This window comes from Thalia democratica, chromosome 6 (assembly GCF_965202585.1).
Source record: "Thalia democratica chromosome 6, ktThaDemo2.hap1.1, whole genome shotgun sequence".
NCBI classification, from domain to species: domain Eukaryota; kingdom Metazoa; phylum Chordata; class Thaliacea; order Salpida; family Salpidae; genus Thalia; species Thalia democratica.
The window spans coordinates 45,540,665-45,561,457 of NC_139170.1; the positions used below are offsets into that span (position 1 = coordinate 45,540,665).

Below are 20,793 nucleotides of genomic sequence, written 5' to 3' on the forward strand. Positions count from 1 at the left end.
TATCAGTGTTTTGTGCTAAAAGTGTAGTTTTTATTTTTTGTTTAATAACTTTACTTGAACAGTAAAAATAATTTTACATTTGAATAGATAAATAAACTATTGTATAGTTTTTAATAGTTTTTAAGAAGTGAATTATGCCATAATTGAACTCGATTTTTATAAATGAAAATATAAAGATAAATACTGTAGCATTTATGCACTTAATAAGAAAAAAATAAATGAAAATAGTAATAACAACAAAGTTTTTCTTCTATTTTAAAATATACTTTTCAATGTTTTGAATACTTATCTAAGTTTAAAATTGTTATAAAAGTGAGCAAACAGTTTTTGCAAACATAAAAAAGAAGATTTTTTTTTCCTTAAAAAGAGAGATTTTTAAACATAAGTTTGCTTAGAAAAGTTTTGTCAGTTTACAATTTTAGTAGTTAATTTTCTGTTAATGTATATACATCTACAACTTTTTTTTTACATTGGCTTACTAAAAAAACAAAGAATGAAAAGTTTGTAATTATTCCTAACTTATTTTAAAATAGTAATCTTAGAAAATAATCTAAAGAGTAACCAGATAGAAAATGCTGAAATCTAGACTAATCCTTTGTTATTGTAACCAAACAAATCAACTTTTGAAAAAAAAATTGAGTATCAAATGACAAATACTACAAACTTCTTAAACAAAATTAAGTAGACGAGTAGCAATGATCACTTACTACCTTGATAAATAATATTTAATCGGTAACTTTTAAGTTCATCCTGGAACTTTCCAAAATGACTTACATTTTTAAAACATACAATTTCTAAAAACTAAAGTGGTATATTAAAGAGAAACATATGACTTTAACACTATTGTTTAACCGAATTCATATGTCTCTTATTAGTATACCTATTTAGTTTTTAGAAAAAAACTTCTTCGAATTAAAGCAATTTTTGTACTAAACTTTAATACAATTCTAAACTTAGCCATAAAAACTTAATTTGTAAACAATGTATAACAAATTTTGATTTATTTACATTTTTTTATAAGTTCCAATTTCAGTTTCTGGATAACAACCAGCTAAAGTATTTATACAATATGTTTTTCTATGTAACTTATTTTCAATTCATTAAACTGTATTAATTTCAGCTCAACTGAAAAGGAGCAAAAAAACATTAATTAGACAATTTCAAATTGAGAGTTTTTATTATACGCAGTGTTTCATGCGTAAAACAAGGACCACGATTTAAAAACTCACAATGAGTCTAATTTTTTGTCATTTTAATTTTTGTTGTAGAATCACAGTTTGAAAATCCCTTTAGCGGTGAAACTCAGTAACTGTCTAAATTAGAATGATAAATACTTTTTCAAATACTTAAACTTAAAGAAAATTTGAATCAAAACAACTCACTTGCCAACAAATGAGTTGTAATGTTATTGAAATATAACAACTTACTTTTCTTGTAAAGCTTACAATACTAACAAATATTCAAAGCTTACCTAGAGTTTAACAATATCTTGTGCATTAATAAATAAACATACGAAACCTTTACACAATAAAATAATTAAAACCTAGTATGTTTATTTTATTGTTCATAATCTTCAATAAGCATAAGCTAGATTTAGTTTATTTTAAACATGAACCTAGATATTGTCAAATGTAACATTTTTTTTTACTTTTAAAACTAACGAGCGCAGTATTTTTGCTTATAATGTTAATCTAACCTGTATTACTGTTTGTTAAAACATTTAAGCTTCCTTAGAACTTTAAATAAGTACATTAAAACTAATAATAACGAGACATCTGAAACTTAATATAAATCTTATTATTCATAATCTGTTAATAGGAACTGTTAATAATTATCAGGAACAAATAATAACTTGTGAATTTATAAAAACGATAAAGAAAGAACTGAACAATAAGTTATAAAACCCTCTAAAATTTTATTGTAATTTTAAAAAACTTCATAATAAAACGACATGAAAGTCACAGTAAAATTATAAATATAGTTATAATAAAATAGCAACACGAAGTTTTAATAATTTCAATTTTATTTATAAAAAAACAAAACGTAATATTACTTTACTTTCAGAGGTTATATATGATTATAAAAAACAACAAGACACTAAAAACTTCACTTTTTAAACGAATGTAATTTTGAAGATTATAGTCTATTATGAGGTTTATTTAGCAATGTACATAAGTTCCTTGTTAAGAATCATATATGCAAAAATAATAAGCAGAACATTTAATAATTAATTCAAGTAGTTGAAAAACAAACCAACTGATGATTTAACAAACTGCTTAACAAAATTTATTATATAATTAAATTTATTAAAAAAAGGATGGAAAATGCAAGCAAAGGCAAAAACTAAGAAACTTTGTTCGTCTTTCTTAAATTTAAATAAATAAAAGAATTAAAAACTATAAATATGAAAAGACAAAATCATTGCAACACAATTTTATATGAAGTTTAAATATGGTGCAAGTATTTGTATCAAAAAATAAAACTAAAGATACATGATGGCTTGTATAAAAGAAGAAAAAAAACTGTTGTAAGTAAAATTTTGAATAACTTTATTTTAAATACATTTGAATAATGTGCAACTTTTACTAACAAGCTTTGAAAGTGATTATAAATATTATTTTAAAACATTAATAAAACATTCTTCTGAAAAACAAAATGCTTTTATAACTTTACATAAATAAACAATGTATGACAGTCAAAAAGTATTCGAAACACTATAAACTATACAAAAATGAGAACACTTAAAACCTTTAAAAAACTTCAGAAATCAACCGATATTTTCACTGCTAAACCCTTACTGAGTGTCAAACTCAGCAACCTTGTACTTCCGCAGCATTCCAACACACTGAGATTGTCGGTTTTCCAGCCAACCAAGCTCGCTGTCCTCATTGCAACTGTTGCTGTTCATCAGGTACTCGTCGGGCAAATCACGTCTGAACACCAGGTGGGGTTGCGGAGCTCTGAACACGTCGAAGTCTGCGGATGTCACTTTGTCGTGCAACATCTTACCGCTGTATGTAAATTGTTTGTATTATTTTAAGTTTTTTATCATTTTTTAATCATAACTATAGCTGTATAACATCTTTACACTGTAATCAGATTATAGTTTAATTATATTTTCAAGTTATTTTAAATAATTAATTTCAAACTATAGATAGTAAACTTGTTCGTAATTTTACTACAAAATAAAATACAAAACAAGATGCATAATTGCCTTTTTACGTGTACAAAAAATATATGCAAATAACAAGTTCAAACAACTTTATAAATAGAACAAAACATGAATCTTAGTTTCAATACAAATGTAAAAAAAAGTTAGAAACATTAAAATTAAAACAAACTTCGTTAAAGGAGAATTTTGGCCAACTTCGCTGGCTATGTTCAAATCGCTTTGAAATCCGCAAAATATTTCAAAATCCGACTGTTTCCATAGTTGAAAGTCTTTGTTTGATTTCTATAAAGTTAAATTCAGTTTGAAACTGTTTTGTTTGTGGGCTACAGTTTATTAAGTCACAAATTCTTAACAAAAACTAGTTAAGGACAAAACTTAATACATATGAAGATTAAATTTGCTGCAAATGTTTATTAGTCTAACAATGTTTTTATATTTACAAAATTTAAGAGTTTAACTAAAAATATTCATTATCTAATCATTTAAGCTTTTATTATATCAACTGAAGCTTTTTAAACGAACTTTATTATTTTGAATAAAACTTATATTTTAAAATACTATAATACGAAATGCGATTTCGGCTAAATAGAACATCATAAAATTTAAAAAACCGAATTTATGAATCAAATAAAATAAACAAACAAACAACCTCGTTATGGTAAACAAGCTGGCTGATGGGAAAATAAATCTGCCTTCCCCTAATCACGTTCGCCCTCGCGTGGTGAAAAAATTCGGGAGAAAATTCCGCGCGGCTGCTCATCGAGCACACTATATTATCCTTCGGCAATCCGGGAAGCGCGGCGATTATCCCCTGGACGCGGGAAAATTCTTCCGGGGTGCTTTCCCCGACATGAGACTGCCTGTAGTCGAGCCAGCGCAGGGACAGTTTCTTGTGCTTCTGCTTGTAAGACTTCAGCAGTTGCAAGATCTTGAAGTTCTTGTCTTGGGAGTTTCCCGTTTTGTTGTTGGAAGGGTAGACGACCAAGAGAAGGGAGATTTTGTCGATTTCGCTGAGCGAAGACAGAGTCGACTGTTGAAAAATAAAAAATAACCAAAAATTATAAAATTGTAAAACAATAACTTTTTTTTTAATAATTATTTAGCTTACAAACACTAACAGGAATCAAACTTATGAGATATTGTAACAACTTTAACTGATAACATCGGATAAATATTTATATAGAGTAACAAAACATTTATTAAGTGTGAGTGTAAACTTAAAATTTCCGTTAAAATCAGTTTTATCAAACATAATTCAAATAAACTTGTATATCAGTTATTTCCAACTTTATCGAATACGTCATAGATAATACATCCTACAGCTTTAAATGAGGTTTTGCAAAATAAATTATCCAAATAAATGTACTTAAACCCGCCAATTCTTTTAAAGATATAATTCATTTATTTAAAATTAATTTAACTTTTTATTTTTTTACATATCAAAAAGTCGTCAAAGTATAACTTCAAACCTGTTCAAACATTTGCATGAATTTGAGGAATTGGTCGTGTTGGTTTTCATGTATGGGCAGCACAACAGTAATGGGAGAATCTTCAATAATTTTCGTGTTTATTTCAACAAGATCGTCGAAATACTTCTTTATTGTCACGCTTCCAAACTATGAAAACATATTTTCAATTATAACATGTATTAGCGTTTTAGTTTCAGAGTAATTTTTAGTATAAATTGGTTATAACATTCATCTAAACTAAATATAAATTCCACAAAACATGTTTCAGTAGTTTATTTACAAATCAAAAGTTGTTAAGATCTTAGTAAAGGAAAAATAGCAAGCAGTTCTCTTATTTAGTACAAAAAAAACGTTTTTATAACTTAGTTTAAAGTATTAAGATTACATTTTTAATTTTTAAATTTATTTATTTACAAAGGCAACAATGTTTCTCCCCTAAGGGATCTTCAGGCCTTATTCAATATTTTTGAATAAAATATTAAGATTACATAAAATTTTATAACTTTTGAAGTAGTCATTTTCCGAACATAAAATGCCAACTTCAGTTTAAATAATGAACAATTTAAACTGTATAATAACTAATTTAAACTTAATATTAAAATCGTTGTTAATCAACAAACTTTATCATTTGAAATTTTCACTTGCACTTTGAACTCCATACAAACGCCTGGTACTGTTCTCTGAAGAATGTCGCCGAATACAAGCTTGTCTACTACATCAAGTTCACTCTAACAAAATATATTCATACAGTTTTTAGTGGTTGTGTAATATACGATATGTTACTTGTTTAAAAAATCAAGGTCAAACTTAAAATTTCCATTTGAAACGTGTAACTAAAGTTATTATAAAATGAGTAGTATCAAACACATTTGTAAATTTTAAAAACTTTGAATTTTTTAAACTTAATAGATTTAATACTCAGAAAAGTGTTTGATGTTTGTAAGCACAACACATCAATTATTATTTTTCTTTGAGTCTAATACATTATTGTTCGATCGTTACAAAAATTTGTACAAGAAAACAAAATACTTTGATATGTTTTTCAGCGATTTCTTTTATTTCCTGAATCATTATGACGTCACTACGTATCAAAGGTCTGACGTAATTGGAATCTTCGACCGTGTATATGACGTCATAGTTACCTTCCATGTTAACTTTGAACCTAAATAAATTTAGAAAGTAGAGTATTGTCTTATAAGCTAAGTATCGCTAAACTTTACCTACGTTATTCAAAAGCAATACATTTTTTAACAATTAAGGTATGCAAAGAGATTTTTAAATATTATATCTATAACTAAAAATTGAAATTATTTAAATTTTAAATTCGTTTTGTAAGCTAAGCATCGGTAGACGTTAGCTAAATTATTCAAAACAAACTATTTTTAGACAGTTAAAGTTTGCAAATAGATTTAAAAATTTTTAACCCACACCTAAAAGTAGTCGGACAAATACAAGAATAAGAGTTTAGTATATCTTTAACTTTATTACAAAAGTGCATATTTTTTTATTTAGTTTATTGAACTTATTCCTTTTCAGAATACTTATACCGTTTTAGTTTTCAACTCGAATAAAAACTTTTTTTTTTATACTTTACTTGTTCATAAAAAATACAATAACGAAACTTGTACAAATATGTTTTTTCAAGCTCAATTAGTTTTATACAAAACTTGAATACTTGTTTCAAAATCAGTATGAAAAGTAAACTACACCATTATAAAAAGTATTGCAAAAAGATTAGATTTTTTCAACTAAAGTAGGAGCAAAAGTATCATAACAGCTTTTTACTACTAAAATACATTGAATAAAATAAAATAACCTGTTCCAGGGTGTGACTTCGGGATGTTCGAACTTGTTTTTAATTCCCTTCTTTCCCAGTATCAGCCGGTCGTCCAGAGTGCCCTCCACCATGGCGATGTTTCTGTCGGTTTCATCGATAACCGACAACACTTGCTTGTTCTTACTGAAAAAAAATCAAGTCTGGTTTCAATCAAACATTTATAATTTAATGCAGCACCAGTATGTTGTTTTTAAATATGTTTTAGAAATTTTTGTGCATTCAAAAAAATTTTAAAACGTAACTTTGTTTTTATTATTATTTCATTTTTATTATTATAAGTATTTTTCAGTTGCTTAATAAACGGCTTAAGTAACAATATAGTTGAAAGATTTATATAGAGATAAGCTTGTTTTGTAAGCATACTACAGACTAAACAGAGCAAGATTTTAGAGTATTTTTAATTATACGTACTAAAAATTTGCATTTAACTGCTTTTTGTGATGTTATTGGTAGTCTTTATAGCTAAATAATGTAACAGAGTCTATTTTCTAATAAATGATCAAATGCATACAAGATCTTTAAAAAGAACCATTTAACGTTAAATTAACAACAAAATTCTAACAAAACATTAAAACGCTCCCATACAACTTACACTTAGAAGAGTATACAAAAACAATAAACACTAAAACGTAAATATTAGAAACCTATATGTAATAATGAAACTAAATTCTTAAATAATATAATGTTCAATAATATCAAGAAAGTCATAAACTAAAAAATTATATTATTATAACTATTATTAAAAACAAACATTGTTTTTATATATAATTATAAAAGTATTTTATTTATAAACAATGAGCACTATAATACTAATTCAAAATCAATTTGTATTTTTAAAACCAAACAAACGCAGATAAGTTAAATGTTTTTTCAATACTATTAAGTATGAAAATCAAGTCATAATAGAAAAAAAAACGAATCAATGATAAATCAACTTATACAACCAAAATACAATGTTAAAATTTAATACATTGAAAACTAAGTCGAATAAATTACATTTCCAATGCAATAACAAGCGTGTTAATTTAAATATATCAATAGTAAAAAATAAAAGTTTATTCTGAAAAAAATCAATATAATAATAGGGGTAGGGAGTACTTGGGTGATGTTTGCTAGACACATGAAGAGTCTTGATTTGGATGTGTTTGGTCTAATTAAGTAGAATTGAAAAACAAAATTTAAAAAATTCCTAAAAAAAAAAAATTGCACCCCAAAAAACTGATCGGAACCCCAAAAATCACATAATTTTTGATTTTTCGACTTAAATAGTAATAAAGTCACTCATACATGTCCTAGACTTATATATTATATCTTAAATGAAAGCTAATAATTATAGGCATACCTTTAATGACATTTCAACTGCTTATGATATATTATGACGTCATAATTGCACAAAATATGCAAATTTTGTCTGGTTTAACTGTTTCTTCCCAAGAATCAGTTAAACCTGTTCAGCTTTGACAAAATACAACTTCGATCATGACAGATTCTGTTAGCAAAAACTTAACCATTGGGGAGGAAGTTTCTAAAGTTTCAAATCAACTGTTCCACCACCAACTCATTTGTTGTGCAAATCCCATCCAGTGGAGGCCTTTGATCGTTCTAACTTGACAGTATTGGCTGAAATAGAATCAAAGTTAGATTTTCAAAAAAAGCTTCAAGCTTTAAATCCATCGGTTAAACCATTTTTGCGAGTAAAAAAAAGTATAACTGAGTGTGCCATTTCATCAACATTAAGTTTGGTCAGTCATGAAAAGTCAGCGCACAGTACAAATCAAGCAGATCTCTTTGACTACATTTTAAACAGAGAAAACCAAGTTAATCGCCTTGCAATCTATCACGAACGCAGGTTTACCAAACTTGGGTATTCTGCCTCATCTATTTTGCAAAGCCTTCCGTTTATTCGCATGCTTATAAATGAAACGCACCTAAGCAACCAGCATGTGGAAGTCGTCAAACGACTGCTTGACTCTGAATTTCTAATGACTGAACTTGAGGCACTTTCTTACTTTACTCACAAGGTAACACTACCATTTTTACACTTTGTTGAGGTTAGCTCTTAACAAGACCTTCTCAAAGTATTTCCTAAACTATACGAAGATCTCAGCAATGGAATAATGAATACTTTGGATGCCTATGTTGTACATTATCCACATATTAAAGTGTTAAACCCAACTTCTGAGATATGTTGTAAAATTTATAAGAAGATGTATCTCCATGCCGCTCAAGTTTTTGATCGCCAAACAGGTAGAGAATATGGTTTTGGAAAGTTTTGTTTGTCAAATCCACCACGAGCTACTGAGCTCAACATATTAAGTAATGAAGAACTGGTTGGACTCCCAACAAACAACTTGGAATCTGAAAGACACCTTGCTGGTTTTGGAAGGCGAGCAGCAGTGGCAAAGTTTAGAAACCAACAATTCACAGCAAAAGGGATAAGAAATGACTGTACATTACTTATATCTGATTCTTTTCAAACTTTAAATGAAAAAAAAAATAATAAAGTTGTTAGATTTCTGAATGAGATGGAGCAAAGGTGGGTAGCAGATCAAAAAAAATTAAAGCTCAAACAGATAAATGAAAAAATTGAAAAAGGGAAAAAAAGGGATCAATATGTGCAGAAACGTCTCAAACTGTGTAAAAGTTGGGGTGGGCCTGTAGTGAGCGTGGAAGAGCTGAGTTCTATTTTAAAATCTCATCCTGATCGAAATGAAGTTATTGTTCGTAATGAGTTAATTTACTTTAGAGAGTCTCACAAATCTGAAGTGTTATACAATCCTGAACTTTTTAAAGTTAATGGTAATACTCACGAAGAAAGACTTCTAAACTTATGTGCTCTTGTTGCAGAAATGATGAGTGCTCTCTATGTTCTTTACCAACAAACACTGATGCATTATTAATTGTAGGGGGTTCTTCCCCCAATATACAGAAAGAAAAAAATGAATATATTATGGAAGGGAATTTTTATGTCACATTAATTAGTGAAGGGTCATCAGACACATGGTATATTGCTATGTGTGAAGGTAAAAATGATGATGGGACTTATAAGATGGACCACCTCATGAGAGTTCAAGACAGAAGAAATTCGAAGTGGAAAGACCCACCTAAACGTGATTTGCTAAACTTGCATTTAGATTCTATTCTTGATTATAAAGTTGATGGGGAATGGGATGTTTCTAATGAAAGATCTATTACTTTTTCACTGAGAAACCATGTCCAAATAGATTTAATAGTAGAACAGATGTCTTTTACATAAAGTTAAAAAGTAGATTTTATGTATTTTTATGAGTATTATGTACATATAGTCAGTTAGATTTTTATCAATCATTTGACAGTTATTTTATACTAGTATTTTTAAAAGTATCAGTCATTTTGCAGTAATCTTAAGTGTTAATACTAAATGATACAGTGCAATGTTCGTTTTATTATGCAATGTTCTTTATTTCTTTATTATACTAGTCTCTATTTGTTTTGCAATCATTAACTTAATGTTTAATGCCATACAACATTATGTTGCCTATAATAAATTATAACTTTTTTGTAATTCGTTATGTTGTTGTAATGCAAATTGAATAACATTCTTAGGTTATTTTTAAATACTTATAGCTAAATGAATTATGACATCAAATATCCCATTAATATACATACAACATCACCTAAATTTTAAACGTAAGTAAGTATATCTACAAAGTTTTATTTTAAAATATTTTGTTTTAATTAGATTAGACAACCAGCTATGCTTCTTAATTTTTCAAAACGCACCATTTTACAGATAAAATTTACATATTTTGTGTGATTATGACGTCATAATATTCCAAAAGCAGTTGAAATGTCATTAAGTGTATGCCTATAATTATTAGCTTTCATTTAAGATATAAAATTTAAGTCTAGGACGTGTATGAGTGACTTTATTACTATTTAAGTCAAAAAATCACAAATTATGTGATTTTTGGGGTCCAGATCAGTTTTTTGAGGTGCAATTTTTGTTTTTAGAAATTTTTTCAATTTTTTTTTTAAATTCTTCTTAATGATACCAAAACACATCCAAATCAAGACTCCTCATATGGATTTTACAACATGACCAAAAAAATGTGCTGTACTCCCTACCCCTAATAATAAACAAACATGTTTGTGTTGTTCAGATTCCTTTGCACGTGGTGCATGTGAACTAGATTGGTGAGAACAGAAGTGGCCCTCTTCCAAGATGAAGATACTACTTCTCTGTTGGGGTAATCCCCTTCGAGCTTTGATTGGCTGGTTACCTGCTGCACTTCCTTGTCGGTGAACTTGTAGAACTGAATTGATAATTAGGTAGAAAATGTTATTTTATTAGATTAAACAGAAGAATTGATAGTAAATATCAAATTAACAAAATAGATTTTAATTGGACAGAGTTTTAGACATGCAACGTTTAATTACTTTATAAAAAAGTTGATAGCGTCAAAACTTTAATAAACGATTAAAAAACAAAACTTTAGAAGATTGTTATATAAATATTTATGAAAAAATAATAAGTTTTATCAGTAATGCTCCATTGGTAACGTTATGTTTGCTTAAAGTTAAAACAAAAATTACTTTGTCGTTCGAATTATAGTGCCAAAACTTAAATATATACTAAAAAAACTAAGTTATTTAGACTGTAGAACTGTTAACTTAGGTTAGTTAACACGTTTAGTTTTAAAGTGTTTAGATGTTTACTAATAAAACTAACAAAAAAAGTTTTACAATAACCTTCTTTTTTTTAAGTAAATATAAAATAAATAAAAATTAATAGATATATTCGCTTTGTCAAAACAAATATTACTTTGTCGTTCGACGCGCACGAAGCGTTGAGGAAACTTTTCATGCATCTGGCGAGGTTGAGCGCCGGAACTTCGTGCACAGTCTGTCCCTGGTGGCTGATATCATTTGCGCAAGTTTCAATGTGGGGGCAAACCCTCTGCAGAGACTTGCGCGTCAACAATATTCCCGGGTTTAATTCGCAGTATCCATCTACGTCGTTCGAGTACACGCGGTCCTCTTCATACATTTTCTCAACATTACCTGCGAGTTTTGTTGGTTGTCATTTTTTTGTTTGTTTTGACAATTTGTTTTTTATCCATAGTTTACCCTTTTAAGAAAAAGAGAAACAATTGCTGATATTGGCTGTTTTTACTTATACACATAACTGTAATTTTTCTCAAGTTTTTACCTTGCCTGAATTAAGTTACTTTTTTTACCAAAAACATAATAAGGTTGATTTAAAGTTTGCGAAATTCTAAAGCAAATGCATTTTTAAATTATAATGAAAGTTTAGGATATCAGTTTAAACTTTTATTCGTTGAGAATGATGTTGGTTGTGGGTTTGATAAAAAAGATTAGAGCCACAAAACAGAAGCAATTAGATTCATATGGAAAACAACTATAAAAATTAAGATATATAAAATCTATTCAATTAATTATTTCTAATGCAAGTATATTTCTCAAGCAAATTAACAATTTTACAACATAAACGTGTTAACTATTAAAAAACATGACAACAGCAAATAGTTTGTTTAAATTAATAAGCGTAATCTATCTCAAACAATTAAGTTTATAAGCTATATCTTAATTCGTAATACAGTGACTACACATATATTAGCACCCGCATGATCACTACTTCTTATAGTCAACCATAAAAACAAATACAAAGTAACAGGGTGACCACTGCATGATTGCCACTGATCAAGCGGAGAAAAATTTCCAGACTTTTTCTGACTTTTTACAAAAATTTTCCTGACCTTTCTAAATCAAACTCCTAAATTAAACTTATTCTGAAATACATAATCTAACACTTGAAACTATATAAAGCTTTCAATCTAATTTTAATACAGGTTAAAAACAACAGTTTTTTGCTGAATTCTATCATCAAACTTCCAGTACATCACTTTTACCAATTGTGTATGATTGATGTTTGTAATAAACAGCACTATCAGCAAAATACTTGTATTTCTACCTTATAAACACAGCTTGTCTGAAAAAAGACACAATTTTTTAGCATTTCCTAGCATAAATGTATCTAGATAAACAAACGACATGTAAGTAACTGCTTAGTTATAAAGAACTCAATTATTTACTTAAACTAAAAATACTTTGGTTCTAAAATTATGCTAGATAAACTTTTGTGTATATATCACAGTTTAACTATGGAAGTGTCCTTGCTACAGATCATCAATATTAAAAAGCTTACAAAATCTGCTTGTTCAAATAGGGTACTTGTTCAATATGTTGATAGAAAATTTATGCAGTTTTATTAAGGATATTTTACTAATTTATACCAGATGAAGTCATTGGAAAATGAATTAAATATTTTTGTAAATTTCTAGGAAAATTTTGGAATTTTTTCTGACATTAATAGCCTTTTAATTAAATTTTACCATTTTTTAGGCTTTGAAAAACAAGAAATTTTGTAAATTTAAACTGACAAAATCTGACTTTTTTTTAAATTTAATCAAATTTCCTGACTTTTCCTGACTTTTTTTCAAAACGCCCCATTTTTTCTGACTTTTCCTGACTTTTGTCATTTTTTAAAATTTTTCCTGATTTCCTGACTTTTCCTGACCGAGTGGCAACCCTGCCACTGGTTTCTTAAAAATTTATTCCAGGTTTTTGGAAAGTACACGTTTTTTGGTCTTTTTTTTTTTTTAAATTTAACTTAAAGTAAAAAGTTGTCTTATATAGTACAACAACATTGAAAAGGTACTGTAAAGCTACTTTAAATGTGTTTTTAAATATAAAACAAATTGAAGATGACAATTGTTTTTTATCTATATGATAGATATTTTGTGTCAAATCGAAACTTCACTACTAAACACGTAAAAATTGTTTAAAATTCTAGGTTTTTTAGTGATTTTTGTTCAAAATTTCAGGCTTTTTTCAAAAATTTTTCAAATTTCAGGTTTTTTAGCCAACCTGAAAGTAACTAAATTTGTAGTCATGATACTAAAACTAAATCTTACAACCAACTGCTTGGACATACGCAAAGTAAACACCAAAAATAAATAAAACAAAAACACAAAACAACAACCGATGAGGGAAACCCGGCTCTCGTCGACGGTTCTGGCGAGCTGCAGCAGCGCCGAGGAGTTGAGGTAGGAGTTGGCGCCCACGATCAGGAAAGTTCTGTGGGTGTCCAGTCTGGTGTGGCACAAGTCGGTCAGCGCTCCGTACGTCATCGAACTCGTCACGTGATCAGATGCGCGCGTTTCTGCGCAAGTGATGAAACACTTTTGTTTTAAATCTTTTTTGTTTTTGAATCTTTGCTCAGTAGCGTATATAAGGCGTACTTTTAATTGATATGTATAATTTCAATGGGTGGTTGAAAATGACAAACGCGTGTTTCTATGCAACATTTATCTATACTGATTTATAATCTTTATAACATTTGATTTATAATTGCAGAAAACTTATTTCAATGTGTGGTTTAAAAAAGTTATTTTTCAAATGTACTATACAAATGTAAAAATAATTTTTTGTTTTTTTTTTGAATTACTTTTTTATCTGTAAAAGTAACTTTTTTTCTAATCACATTAAAACGTTGCTGTGCTAGCTTAAAATGTTATTTAAGAATTAATAAAAAACTTATTTTTTAAACTTACATGTAAAATATTAGAAAACTAAAATTTAAACCAACCTTGAAGCCTGACAATGTTTTTTGTTATATCTCTGTCCCCCTCCATGGGCGAGTATATTGAATACTCAATTCCTTTTTTGACAAATTCTAAAACAAATTTGTTAAATCAACACTTACTGTTTGTTCTTGAATTTATCACTGGTAAATTCGTTAAACTAATGTACCTCAGTAAATTTTATAACAGTAACTTTTTCTGTATGTTATAAGGTTTGTATATAAACTATAATAGTAGACATTGTGCAAAATAAAAGTACATACTTAATTATTTTATAACTTTAAAAGGTTATTTTTAAGTTTTTTTTCTAAACCCAATTTACATTATAGATTTATAAGCTAAAAAAACACTAAATTGCATTAAAATAAATACAAAACTTATTCTATGTAAAATGTTATTAATTCTATTTAATTTTAAATAAGGTTAAACTCTAACAACATATAATATATCGACTGAAAAAATAAATTGTTCTGCTACCAATAAAGAGCTATCAAATAAAACTAATAACGTTTATTAGCATCTTTAATGTTATATTTTAGTAATCAAGTAAAAAAATTAATTTTATGTTGGTTAACATAAATTGATAGCAGAGCAAATAACGTGACCCATTCAAAACGTTTTTACAACTTTAACTTTTATTTTTAGTTAAACCAACTAAGTTTTTATATTCTAAAATAGAAGTAACATATTTTTTTCCAATATTAACAACCTAGGTTTAACAAGTAATAAAGGAAATAATGCAAGACTATTAATAGTTTCATCAACTACAATCTTAAGTTTTATATTAATTTAATTTTACTTTTTAAGCGTATAAAACTGCATTATACTTATTGCTTCAACATTTTCATAAGCATTTTTATTTAAAAAAACTTTAAAATTAATTTAAGATATAAAAGACTTTTCTATCTTATGAAATAGTTTACAATCTGTCCATAATACTGAAAAGTATAATGAACAGTTTAATGTAATTAAGTTAAAAAGACAATTAAAGATTTTTCACAAAAAGCAATAACAGACTACATTATTTCAGATACTTTAAATATTTTCTAGTTTTAGCTTATCATAAAAAAATGTTAAAGTTTCAACTAAACTAAACAAATAACCAAAATGTAATGAGGCAGCATTGCATGCTATTAAATAGTTAACATACTTTAATAAATGATCAAGGTTGGTTTACATATAAAGTATTAAATTTAGTAATATAACAAAAACCGTCTGACATTTTCAATGATAAGTTTTCAGAATATAAACCATTTTATTGTTTCTAAGAGTAAATAATCAAAATATTTTGATATAAAAAAACTTCTGCTCTTTCAATTATTTTTCTCTATCACAAACCTTTACCCCAAGTTTCCAGGCCGAGTGCGATCAGGTCCAAGTTGGAATTGCTGGAGCCAAGAAGGGCGACGAAAATGTCTCTTTTCAAGTTCAGCTCCTTCTGCATGGTGGCGGGAATGTGCTGCGGGTTCAGCTTGGATTTCCAATCGGGATCCTGAAAGTTAAATATGCTATTATAAAACAGTTAATGGGTCAAATTGAATATAATTATACAAAAATATACTTAAATTACAAACAAACAGTAAACAATAGCACATTGCTATACCGAAACACTAGAAAGATATTGATTAACAGCATATTAAAAGAAACAGTAATAAATTGACATCGATAATTTAAAAATTTTGATTAAAACACTTGATACATTTAAAATATTAAACAACTTTAAATCAAAAAAAGAGTAGCCTGAACTTAAGAGTAGAAAAACAGCTTCCACATCTTGCATACACTTAAATGCAAGCTTTCCTAAACTTAGTGTAAAAATTCATTAGGTTTTGTAATAAAAAATTAAAATGCTCTTAAAAAAATTAAATGAACTTACAAATAGTAAAGTTAAATTTTTGCAAATATATGTATTAACATTATATTAAAATACTTAGTTTTAATACTTAAAATGTACAACAGTTATAATTACTTGAAACAAATTTATTATTTCACAATTAACTATAAAAACTACTTTGTTGAATTTTAATTGTTTAGATTTCAAATGTGCTATTGAAAGGTGTGAATGAGTAATAAGTACATAAACTTATTATGCCGTAAAAAACAATACTTCCAGATATTTCATTTAAAATTTCTTGAATCTCGTAAAACAGTATCTAAAATCTTAATTTTTTTAATAAACTAAACCTGATGAAAACTTTACACTATAATTAAGATTTTTGAATAAAATACAAGCTTTGTGACTGTGCTTTATAAAGTACTAATGCTTTAAAGTTTCTTTTCTTTTATAGTTTTATATTAATGAAGCAAAAAAACAAAACTGATTTCAGCTTATCATAAATCTAGCGAGAGTTTCTTAAGAAACTAAAATCAGATTGAGTAAGTAGATAACTGATTTAAACTAAGATTAAGTGAAAAAAATTAAATTTTACAAATTTATGGAAACCACATGCGTATAGAACGATAAATAAAACTTTAAAAAAAAACTTTTTAAAAAGTTATATTTAAAATATTTTTTTCAAATACATTCGTTTAGTTGCTAAATTTAATCTTTGTTTCATGCAAACTTATATTTTATACTAGCATTCATTCTCTAAAAACTTTATTTTACAGTAAACAAAATATTCATCAGATATCAACTTACTGGTAGAGGTGGAGCTTCAGGAATAAAATTATTTTTGAGAGTAAGAAAATCTGAACTCTTTATTCTATTTTGCACTAGACTTTTCCTGGTTATACCTAAATTTTTGGAAAGTTATCAGTATATTCAAAGTAAACTTCCTTAAATTTCACATGCAACTACAATACTATTTAAATTATATATACTAAATCTAAAATTGGTTATAAAGTGTATAAAAATCAAATAATGTAGATTTAATTTATTTTCAATGAATGAGTTTTAAAAAACAACTTGAGCAAAACTTGTAATTTGAAAAGAGTTATGTTCTTATATATTAGTTTTATTCACTAATTCAAATTTGACTTTATCAATAGTATTGCTAAAATACTGTTTTACTACGATGAAACTTTTAATCTACAAATATTAATTTTTCTATTGTTAATGTTAAATTCGTTTACTTCCAATTCAATACTATCTTAATTTTAATGTTTAAAGTATATATTTGAGTACCACATAAAACTTTAAATTAATACAAAATCTATTCTTAAACACATTGTTTATGTTATACTTACAATGAAGATTACATTATTCATTACTTATACTTATAATAACCTATACATGAAAATTTTGTCTTAAAAAGAACTATTGTGCTGCTTGATTTGAAAAAATACAAAATTTACAAAAATTAAAATTTTAATATCTTGCTAAGTATAACAAACACTTTATTTTAATTCTGTATGTTTAAGACTTTAAAATATTTGATTATCATATTTTTAGAACTAAGGATTTCATTTTAAAGAACTAATAATTTTCAAATAGTAAATAAAAAACTAAAATGTGTCTGTGATGAAATAGACTTAATTAACTTATTAGAACATTAATAATCACAGTAATGATATTTTTATTAAGCTAATGAAATACTTCATACAAACCTTGAAGTTCACCAAAAAACAATGCTATTCCCAAGCAAAAAACAATTGAGATTGTAATTCCACATCCTACACCAGCCACGAACGGAATGAACTTCTTGTTGGTTGCTTTTTTGTTTACCATTTTTTATTAAATATCGAACATTAGTAAAGATTCTAAAAACATTTTTTTACTGTTCACTAAACAAAATTTAACTATAGAATGGTAATTTAAACATTAAAAATATTTGAAATAATTATATATTGTACAAACACATTACAAATAAATCCAAAATGTTATATTATTATTTTACAAATAATTATTTCTAATGTTTTAGGCACATTTACTGTACAATTAAATCTTTTAATTAAAAAAAAGAATATTAGTACTTTACTGTACAAAAGAATGATACTTTTAGAAATTTATTATCTCAAATTTTTTAAATTATATTGGATCAATGGTTACAGTTTAACAATCACTGTAAAAAATATAATTATAAATAAAACAGTATAAGCTGTCACTCATTATCAATCATTTAAGTCTTTATGTTTCCATTTTCTCGGCACTCTTCTTGTTCAGCGCCCATATCTGTATGTAAGCCTCTGACAGGGTGATCATCTGTGGCAGGATGCTGGCCACGTGCAGGTCCTGCATCTCGTACCACTGCTTGGTGCCCTGGTGCAGGATATGCACCCTGTAGCTGCCCTTGCCCGCGTTCGGGTCACCGTCGTGCACCACGTTGGCCACCAAATTATATGTGGCGTCCATTCCTTCTTCATAGCCCTCCAGACAGTCTGATAAATCCACGTTCTTGATGGGAAAGTTGACAATGGTCGGGTTCTTTTCCACATAGAACCAGTTCTTGTTGAACCGCTTGATGTAGAAGATCAAGTAGGGAGGGAGCTTGGTCAGCTTGAATCTTTTCATGGTCGAGTCCCTCTTGCCCTTGTACTCTTTCTCTGTGAAGCCGTTGAACTTGGCAAGCAATGTGTTCAAAGGAACCTGAGGGATGATGTTGTGCTCCCCCTCGTCTTTGTACAGTGGAGCGGCTGGCAGGTCCAACGTCAGGTACTTGAAAGAGGATTGCTGCTCGATTTCCTTGTACTCTTCGGTTTGCAGCAGGGCCTGCTTTTGCTCCTCAGACAGTTCCGGGTTGGGCAGTTTCCTGGAGTATATTTTCATTTTGCCCTCAAAGGTCTTAGAAACAATGCTGCTTTTTGATCTTTTGGTGCCGTTCAAGGCCAAATGAAGGGAGTTGAGAAACCATGCAAGTGTTTCAATCGGGTCAGACTGCTTGGTGATTTGGAATCTCTTTTTTGAGCACAACACAATTGACTGCAACATTTCATGTGGACTGACGTGCGCCTTGAAATTTTTTGGGTTCCAGAGTTTGCGCACCAGTTCTCCAAACCTCTGGGACAGCTGCTTCATTATATCCCCTGGTGCCCTCTTGATGTTTATGTAGTTTTCTTCTCTCAAAAAGTAGTTTCTCAATGGGGGTACGTTGGAAAGCGCTTGCAACAGGACATTGCAGTAGTCATTGGCTTTGATGTTGTTGAGCCCAACTATCCCTGGCAAGTAGGTGGTGCCGTCGTAAGCCCTAACTGCCTTGCTGCTGTCCTTCATTTGTTTGATATCCTTTTTTGAAAAGGTGGGGTTGAGCAAGTAGGTTATGTCGTCCAGGGAAGGATCAATGATCTCGTAGTTGTCAGGGAGGCAGTAAAATTTAAGAGTGAACAAGTTGAGAAACACATGGTGGCCTGTTTCCACGCTGTGAGTGTACGCATGGGACTTTCTGCCTCTGCCCTGAAAGTACTTGCCGCAGACAAGGCATGCGTACACATTCAAGTGGGAAAGGGAAATTGAACAGAGCTTCTCAAAGTCAAAGTCCAGCAGTCTTCTGTTAATGGTGTCCAAGTACGGGCAGCTTCTGCTCCTGTCCTCTGTTTTGACGTCATTTTCAACTTCCTTTGTGTGACTGTTATTTTCAACTGTTTGAGCTTCCTGCTGTGCCTCTTCTCTGCTTGTGTCATCTAAACTATGAGGCTGGCTGTTGTTTGTGTTTTTGGATGAAGCAGTGATTTGAGGTTCCAACGGACTGCTGTCATCTGGCTTCATGATTTTTGAAGCAATCTCTTCATTTTCAGTAGGTGAGTCTGCAAGCTTTCTTTTTTCTACTTTTTCAATGTTGCTGTCACCACCGTTCATTTTTATAAATATGTTCTGTGAAAAAATAAACGGGTTAATTGGATAATGAAACCATAAACAAATTAATTTCACATAATAGCTTATGTCCTAAATATTTAATAATTTGTAAAATTAAACTTTTAGTTTTAAAAAAATAGTAAAAACAATCAGTTACCTTCTAAAGTAACTAAGTGTATATTACAACACAAAATGTTAGATCAAACTACAATAAAATACCATTATTTATTACTACATTGTTTTACTTTTTAGACTTGGAAACTAAAGTCTGAATTAGTAAAAAAAAGAACTTATTGCTCAATAATATGTGTACATTAGGTCCCTATAAAAAATGCTACCTGTGAGTTTTCTGCTAAAAATTGTTTTACATGTGGCACATATCACAAAAAGACATTGTGCAGAAATTAAAAAGTTTTTTTTAATAGAGACTTTTGTAGATTTCATGGTTGCCACTGATCAAGCTGAGAAAAATTTCCTGACTTTTTCCTGACTTTATAACAAAATTTTCCTGACTTTTCCAAAACAAACTCTTAAAATAAACTTATTTTAAAATACATATTCTAACACTTAAAACTATATAAAGCTTTCACTCTAATTTTAATACAGGTTAAAAACAACATTTTTTGCTGAATTCTATCATCAAACTTCCAGTACATCACTTAAACCATCTGTGTATGATTGATGTTTGTAATAAACAGCTCTATCAGCAAAATACTTGTATTATTACCTTATAAACAATGCTTGTCTGAAAAAGGACACAACTTTTTAGCATTTCCTAGCATAAATGTATCTAGATCAGGGTTTCCCAAAGTGGGCCAAGTGGCCCCCTAGGGGGCCATGACAGATACTCAGGGGGCCATGAGCAGCAAAAGAGGAAGAGGGGGGGCCATGAGGCCATAACTTGAAACTTACACTAGATATTCTTGAGTTGCAGATGA

General features: G+C 28.6%; 2 protein-coding genes across 2 annotated transcripts; both read right to left on the reverse strand.

Annotated features, from left to right (window-relative positions):
* Positions 1–2,380: 2,380 nt before the first annotated feature.
* LOC145839430 (uncharacterized) lies at positions 2,381–17,822 on the reverse strand. The gene is made up of 14 exons (XM_082947002.1): positions 17,674–17,822; positions 16,766–16,860; positions 15,463–15,616; positions 14,130–14,216; positions 13,524–13,703; positions 11,283–11,521; positions 10,604–10,773; positions 6,458–6,601; positions 5,671–5,803; positions 5,262–5,369; positions 4,642–4,788; positions 3,822–4,202; positions 3,342–3,454; positions 2,381–3,011 (listed from the first exon to the last, which is right to left on the reverse strand). Exons 1-14 carry the CDS (start codon positions 17,792–17,794, stop codon positions 2,795–2,797), a joined length of 2,289 nt encoding a protein of 762 aa, XP_082803128.1. The 5' UTR covers positions 17,795–17,822; the 3' UTR covers positions 2,381–2,794.
* Positions 17,823–17,992: 170 nt separating this feature from the next.
* On the reverse strand, positions 17,993–19,868 carry LOC145839431 (ubiquitin carboxyl-terminal hydrolase 39-like). Its single transcript, XM_082947003.1, has one exon. The coding sequence runs from the start codon at positions 19,856–19,858 to the stop codon at positions 18,194–18,196; it is 1,665 nt and encodes a 554-aa protein (XP_082803129.1). The 5' UTR covers positions 19,859–19,868; the 3' UTR covers positions 17,993–18,193.
* Between the last annotated feature and the right edge of the window lie 925 nt (positions 19,869–20,793).